Source organism: Ipomoea nil, unplaced genomic scaffold (assembly GCF_001879475.1).
Source record: "Ipomoea nil cultivar Tokyo-kokei standard unplaced genomic scaffold, Asagao_1.1 scaffold3056, whole genome shotgun sequence".
Lineage (NCBI taxonomy): Eukaryota > Viridiplantae > Streptophyta > Magnoliopsida > Solanales > Convolvulaceae > Ipomoea > Ipomoea nil.
Window position 1 is genome coordinate 678,565 of NW_017619484.1, and position 7,780 is coordinate 686,344.

Sequence of the window (7,780 nt, forward strand, 5' to 3'; positions counted from 1 at the left end):
CCTTTTCAATGTGGGGCAAATGCTTCTTACAAGCCTTTTCCACATTTTTTAAAAACTCAAATAGATCTACTTTGAGACTCAAATTCTCATTCATCCATCATCCGTTTTGGTCGTACAATATATCCATTTTTTCGTCTCACTTCGAAGAACCCGAATCCATTTTAACCATACATGAATCAGAATTCAAAAGTATTGATATTTGTACCACAAAATAGTCACTTAACATGTAATTTTGTTGGTCATGAAGGGTTGTGTTACAAGTTTAGAGGGGGGACGAGGGGGATGAATAGACTTGTACCGAATTTGAAAATTCTTTACTGTTTGAGATTCTAGACTTAAGTTAAAATAACTACTCGTAAAGTCTTTTGGCAATGGAAACGTGAACCCTTTTAGTTTTAAGCACAAGTTTAGACTTGATAAATTTAGGTTTTATACGTTAAAACTTTAATGAAAATGCGGTAAGAGAGAGAGAGAGAGAGAGAGAGAGAGAGAGAGAGCGATTTTTGAAGTAGTTCGGCTATCAACCAGTCTACGCTTACTCATCTCCAAAAACTCCTTGGAGGATTGTAGTAAAAAAACTCCTAGTACAATGAATAACACTAGAGCCTTGAACACAAAGTCGACCACTAGCTTCTAGGTTACTCACAAGTCTTAACTTGTTACTCCACCTCTTTCTACTTCAACCGAGTAGAGTTACAAAAGGTTTTCAACAAGGTGAATGTTGATCCTCCAACTGATAGACATGAATCTTGATTTCTGACTTCTCGTTGCCAAAGTCTTCTCTCACTGGTCACTAATTTTCTTGGCACTTGGATCGATTGAACACTTATGATTTCTCACTTGATTGACCAACACATTCTTCAGTCTTGATTGAAGGTATTTATAGGGCCTGTTTGAAATTAATCCGTTGGAGGGAGATAAATTTTCAAATGTCTTTTTACCCTTGGTTATTAACGAATAAGATTTTCCAACCGTTTAACACGCCTTTACCTGCTCCATTATACTTTTTGCTTTACACCTTTTATATAGGCTTTTAAGAAAAATCTACCTTGGAAGGTGTACCTAAGACTCATTTGTCTTGGTAACATTACACATAAAGTTACTGACTTTTTAAGGATACGAACTGTTTGCTTAAAGAATGTCTTGAACAGTTCTTTCTAGTGGTCAACTCTTTCCTTTTGAGTTAACGCTTTGAGCCTTAAGCTTTTATAACCTTTCGTTCAAATAGTTGTCCTTGCTATTCGACACACTACAACTCGACAAGGTTGACCCTCCCACTATTCGGCTATTGCTACCTTTTAGTCTTCAATTCATCTATTCTTTGATTCTTAAACTCTTCGGCTCTTCGTTTTGAACTCTTCGCAGCATCAACTATTCGTAGTTCATTGACTCCTCGCCTGAGAGCTTGGTTGACTGTTCAAATTGTAACTGTTTGTATTACAATTCGTACTCCTCAAAATTATTCACTCTGGATGAAAATTTCTAAGTCTAGAAAGAGTACAACAAATTGGGGACTAAAATTTCGTAAGTCATTTGGTATCAGCAAAATCTAATTTACACTTGTTCTTAACACATTTTACACTATTTTTTCCAACAATCCCCAACTGAATACAAAATTGATTTTTGCGACTGTAAAATGACAGGACTATGTTCAACGGTCGATTCCTGTATAGGGTAGGTAGGTGTTACCCTTTGAACCTTCCCTTGTGAATATATATTTACTCTACTGGTTGTCTGGTAGAACGTGGTGTCTTTGAACCGTATTGCTGTTTGTGTAGACGATGATAAACCTCACACAAGAACTTGAATTCACTTTGACCTGATCGAAATCAAAAGTGGGTCCCATTGATATTTATACTACAAAATAATCACTTAACATGTCATTTATACTATTTTTTCCAACATCAAATTTGAATCACATCTCAATCAGAGTTGGCATTACAATTGAATAGATACTATTTGTAGGTTAGACTGTATTAAAAAAAAAAATCTTCTATCCTATAAATTCTTCACGATTTTGTCCTCTTTCCAAAAATATACAAGTATTTTTAACTAAATAATTAGTATATAGAGTTATCTAATTATGTAAAACTTACATATTACTATCATCCGGTCAGTAAAGCCGTGCATGTCGTGATAAGTTTTAGAGCATCCACAATGGTGGAGTTATTTGAAGAGTTATTGTAAGAATAATTAGGAAAGAGAAGATGGTGGGAGAGAAAAAAAATCAAAATTGATTTTAAAAAAATAAAAAATGTTTAAAACAGTGTCAGACGACGCGCCCGGGCATGTGCATTGCATGCACCCGATTGGGCTTCTGCTGTGCGCAAGACGCGCACAGCTGCTCCACCTTCCTCATCCCTGCACTGTTCAAATCTTCCGAGTCTTTACAGAAGGGACTGAAATTTCTCTCTCTCCATTTCTCTTCCCTCCAACTCATCAAACATTGTACTATTATCCCCAAATAAACCACTGATAAGGTTGCCACATCACCACATGATCCCCCTATATAATGAATTTAGATTTATATTTTAAATTTATTTATTTACTATAAGATACGGAGTATAATTTTGTTTTAAAAAACTCCATTTATTCTCTTTAAAAAATTTTACTTGCATAAACGACGCCGTCTTTACCAACCCCTGTCTCATCTGTTCTGCGTGGGTGCTCTAAATTGAAGTTTCATCATTTCATGCACTGAAGAGACATATAAAGCGAGGGAGAGAGTGCGATATGCACTTTCCCTGCCACAATGCGTTCCCTAAAGCCCTAAACCCTAAACCCTAAACCCTAACGAGTAAACCCTATTTTCCCCATTATTTCTTTTACGTTTCTTCACTTCCGTCTCTCTACACTGCGCTTCATATACACACACGCCTACACGGACACTAATCGCAGCTTTTCTGTTTGTGTAAATTTCGGATTGAAGGTGTGCGCGTGTATGCATACATAATCAATCTGCGGTCCTTCTGAATAAATTCCTGTTTGTGCATAAATTCCTGTTTGTGCATGGATTCCTGTTTGAAAATCCTTATCAGGATATCTGTCAGGGTGATGATAGAGTAGATTCTCATGTTATAGTAGTACTTAGATTTACATGGCTAATTTGATCTACTGTATTTTGCTATTAGGCTTAGTTCTTGAAATGTACCTGTCCAATGAGGTTAAGTGCATCTATATTGGTTAGCATGATGTAAATTTGTTGATTGTAGTGGCTTTGAATAGTATATTTCATCTAAATCATTTTTTGTGCTAACTAATCTTGGAATTGTTTGGGCATTTGAAGAGCTTACGAAGAAGGCATAGATAGATACTTATCAAAGAAAAGAAGGGAAAATTAAATAAATAAAAAAAGATGATCAGGTTGACACTGGAAGATGGGATGAATAGATTGGAGGATGGCATTGCCAAAGCGTTGATGATAATGGATGGTTACACTGCTAGTGCACTGTTTAGTTCAGAGGAATACATGAAGTATTATGAGTATCCTTTTCTGCTTGCTGGTACTTTGTTAGATGTACACTGAAACATACACTTCTATTTTAAATTGGCTTTCTCGTATCTGTCCTAGTATCATTAATATGCTCTCTAATTTTGCCAATTACTGAAAAACTATTTTTGAGTGTTTGGGATGTGTAGGAACTAATCAGCTTTAAATTATGGGTTTTTGACTGAAATGGAAATAGACATAGGTTTATTGAAAATAATAGAAATGAGTTTTTTTTTTTTTACAAAAATAGGAAAACTGAGTTTGGGAAACGCGGTTGGGCTGAAAACCGCATTTCCCAAGCTCGGTTGTGGCTGAAGGCCACGTCGCTAACAGCCGCATTTGAGAAATGCGGCTGTAGTATAATATACGACAACTGCGTATCTCAAATGCGGTTGTCGTATACACAAAAACGCATTTGGGAAATGCGGCTGTCGTATATTATACGATAGCCGCATTTCCCAAATGCGGATATGATTCCGATTTCCCCGGAGACTTCCGATTTCCGATTCCTTTCACCTTCCAACCGAGGTGGGCTTATGACAGCCATGGTTCTATTATGGGTCTTCATGGGCATATTTGCAGGCTACTCCTCATCACGTCTATACAAAATGTTTTGGGGTACAGAGTGGAAGAGGATTACCTTGAAAACTGCTTTCATGTTCCCTGGAATTCTTTTTGCAGTATTCTTTGTACTTAATGCTCTGATCTGGGGGGAGAAATCTTCTGGAGCTGTTCCATTTGGAACCATGTTTGCGCTAGTTTGTTTATGGTTTGGGATTTCAGTGCCATTAGTGTTTGTGGGTAGCTATTTGGGTTTCAAAAAACCAGCCATTGAAGATCCAGTAAAGACAAACAAGATACCTAGGCAAATACCCGAGCAGACACGGTACATGAAGCCGGCCTTTTCAATTCTTATTGGTGGCATCCTTCCTTTTGGAGTTGTTTTCATTGAGCTGTTCTTCATCTTGACTTCCATATGGCTTAACCAGTTCTACTACATATTCGGCTTCCTTTTCATAGTCTTCCTCATCCTACTGATCACATGCGCAGAGATATCCGTGGTGCTATGCTACTTCCAATTGTGCAGCGAGGACTACAATTGGTGGTGGAGGGCCTATCTCACCGCCGGTTCTTCAGTTCTCTACCTTTTCCTCGGAAATCGGAAATCGGAAATCGCTGGGGAATCGGAATCATATTCGCGGCTATCGTATAATATACGACAGCCGCATTTGGTTTTTGTGTACATGGATGGTTGTGACAAGATTTGACGAGGAATATAGGTTATGTTTTTGACAGGTTTACCTCTTAATCACTGAATGTAAATTTCTTGATGGATTCAAAAATAAAAAATGGGACAATTAGAAAAGTTGAAGATAAATATGGGTGAACAATCATATTTATAGACGTTGTTGTTACCTTGCTGCTGTCTTATATGGCATCTGCCATAGTGACAGCAAAAATCTAAATGTTGCAAGTTGATTTTTTGACAATTCTCTTGTGAGATATCTTTAACATTTCAATATTTCATAGTTGTGTTTATCTTTTGTGCGTTCAACCGCCGCCAAATGACTACTCATGGCAGCTTCATGAAAGATTTAAGAAAGCTTTGGAAGAAAGTATTTTTTTAAAGGTGAGACATTTTTAATCTTGATATGTAATGATATTGCTTTTATGCATCTTCAGTGAAATTTGAATGCTTTGTTTGCTTAAAGTAGTTTACATTTTGATTTATTTTCTTGTTTGTTAAATATCATGTTTAATTTTTTTCTTTAAAAGAATTAAAGAATAATATTAGTATTTGCAGCATATTTTCATTTAAAGCCAGTGCATCTTAGCTTTCATAATCTTATAACAATATTGCTGGAAAACAATCTGTAATGTCAGTGCCACTTTGTTAGTGCTAGATGTGTTTGTGTTTCTATCCGGAGAGTATTTGTTTAAAGCACAAACTTTTCCAACTGTGCACAAAATCCTTTAATCAGTTATGTTGTCTTCTTGTTAACAATCATCTCATAAATTTTCATTTTACTTGTAGGTTTTGCCATCCCTAAGTGATAAAAATGGAGCTCCCCTGTTATCTGAACTTCGACGTTTATGGGCAAATTATAAATCAATGGTGAAATGCCTTGGGGGATTTTACTTGTACCTTGATCAGAGGTTTTCTGACCGCGAAACTGCTGCACCCCTTTCTGAAATTTCAGTTTGCTGTTTCCATGACTTGGTGGGTACTTTTATATACTGTTGTATTCTTTCAAATTCCTAATGGGCCTTGTTTTTTTGGTCAATCATTGCTTGATTTATTTCTCTATTTCAGGTCTGTACTGCTTTCCTCCAAAAATTTATAGATGCTGCTATATTACTGGTAGAGTTACTTAACTGCCTATTTAGTAGCATGAAAATTTTTCTATTTTACAACTCCATACTCCTAAAGTGGGCCAACTTGAAAAAAAAAAATCCTTACTCCACTATCCACCCATATTTTCTAGTTTTCCAAATTGGAAAAAGTTTTCAAAATGTTCTCCAATTTCCAAAAAGGAAAAAAAGGGGAAAATGGAAAGCAAAATCCACTTGAACATGAACACTTTTTTTATCATTTTTCCAGAAAGTTCACTGAATGCATAATGTTTCCAGTTTCAAATTCATTATATCATTAACACAACTTGATCTGACTAGTGAAAATATTCACATATAGATCACACAAGACCGCAATGGGCAGCCAACTGACCAGACCTTTCTACAGAGTCTTTCAAACTTTTTCACTGAAGTTGGAGGGAAAACAAGACCATTCTGCTATAACAAGTTTGAGGAGGCAATACTTGTTGACACAGGCAATTACTACTCTCAAGTAGCTCCAGAATGGCTACTGAATTATTCTTCAGCAGAATATGCATCTAAGGTTCATATGCTTTATGTATTATTTTGTCATGCTTAAGTCATATTCCTTTCATATGTTTTCGCATTAAAAAACCATGAGAAGTATTTTAGTTTCCTCCATGTCTGGATTGGGGGTTCTTTTTTTAATTTTTAGGCTGAACAGTGTTTGAGGGAGGAAAGAGGAAGAGCATGCAAAATTTTGCATCCACCTGGAGTAGAGAAGCTTCTACAGGTATTTTAATTGATTCATATACTTGTCCAATTTCTGGTCTTGTAATGTTAGCTGAGTCTTTGTTTAAAATAAACACTGTACTACCTCTAATATTTTTTTCTGGAGTTTTAGCATTTGTTCTTCCAGAGCTTCCTCTCTTTATATTCTAATAGTGATTTTACAAAGTTCAATATTTTGCTGTTATTTGTCCTGGGTTGCTTTTCCAGTAAGAAAATGTGGCTTTTTCAGATTGTGCACTGGAAGTTGGTTGGTGAAATTACAAATCAATTGATTGAAAAGCAAAATGCTGAGAATCTTGATGCATCAAGATATAAGGTTTCCTTCAAATCTCTCCTGAAACCCCAACCCTCTCTCCCCCTCCCGTCTAGAAAATTCTGTCTGGCCACAAGGAAATAGATGTGTGTGTGTGTGTATATATATATATTATTTTGTGTTTTTGGTTCTCATTTAATATGCCTTACATTTACATTCTAGTGAAATAAAGAAAGAAAATTTCATCTTATTATGAAGAATTTAGATGTTGTGGTTCAACATTTAGCATTACCTTCCTACAAAATATGGATTATCTTGCCTTTTACTCTGTATCTCATGCTTCCAAGATTCCAAAGAACTTGCATTGATTTCCAATTCCTCCATTCCACTATGGTAATGTGTGATTCTGGATGACGAGGGAAACCGCGCAACCCTTTCAAGTATGAGTAAACCCCGCCTTGGGACCTTAGCTGGCAAAGGATCACAAGGAAGTAAACCAATCTAGGTTACCCATAGTTGACCTGCTCAAACCAAGAGGGCAAGGATTTGAACTCGTGACCTTGTGGTTACAAGTGTGGATCTCTTTCCATCTCCCGTAATGTGTGATTTTGTCTCCATGATTACATGTTTCATTCTGTTTGTTTGTTTGTATGGCAGGGAATACTTGAGCAATGTTCCAAATTAAACATTGGGTAATGAGTGGTGGATAGAATTGTTGTGATCGTGTGACTTGCTCGCGTTCTCAACATTGGAAAAATACAACATTCAGAGACCTCTAGTCTAACTCTCTAAGTACTAACAATAGTGATCCGCTTAATACATTTACACACCTATTGTTTCATTGGACTTATGAAAGAGTTTTGTGTAGCTTTTTTGAGCTTACTCCTTGCATTTGTAAGTAATATCATTTCATAGTACGATGTGTCCATAAC

General features: G+C 36.3%; 1 protein-coding gene across 4 annotated transcripts; it reads left to right on the top strand.

Annotated features, from left to right (window-relative positions):
- The first annotated feature begins 2,742 nt into the window (after positions 1-2,742).
- On the top strand, positions 2,743-7,780 carry LOC109164133 (cullin-1-like). 4 transcript variants are annotated; one of them, XM_019312918.1, is made up of 9 exons: positions 2,804-2,929; positions 3,287-3,483; positions 5,021-5,120; positions 5,526-5,711; positions 5,805-5,852; positions 6,183-6,386; positions 6,519-6,596; positions 6,825-6,911; positions 7,506-7,780. In XM_019312918.1, the coding sequence occupies exons 2-9, from the start codon at positions 3,356-3,358 to the stop codon at positions 7,542-7,544; spliced, it is 870 nt and encodes a 289-aa protein (XP_019168463.1). In that variant the 5' UTR covers positions 2,804-2,929; positions 3,287-3,355; the 3' UTR covers positions 7,545-7,780. The 4 variants fall into 4 exon arrangements, with proteins under 4 accessions (XP_019168461.1, XP_019168463.1, XP_019168460.1 ...); XM_019312916.1 differs by lacking the exons at positions 2,804-2,929; positions 7,506-7,780 and adding an exon at positions 2,743-2,797 and having other exon boundaries at positions 6,825-7,079; XM_019312915.1 differs by lacking the exon at positions 7,506-7,780 and having other exon boundaries at positions 6,825-7,079.

Coding starts and splice junctions, on each gene's coding strand:
- LOC109164133 (XM_019312916.1), top strand. CDS start 3,356: ATGATCAGGTTGACACTGGAAGATGGGATGAATAGATTGGAGGATGGC. Junction 5,853..6,182: donor TAGATGCTGCTATATTACTG/GTAGAGTTACTT, acceptor ATTCACATATAG/ATCACACAAGACCGCAATGG. Junction 6,597..6,824: donor GAGTAGAGAAGCTTCTACAG/GTATTTTAATTG, acceptor TGGCTTTTTCAG/ATTGTGCACTGGAAGTTGGT.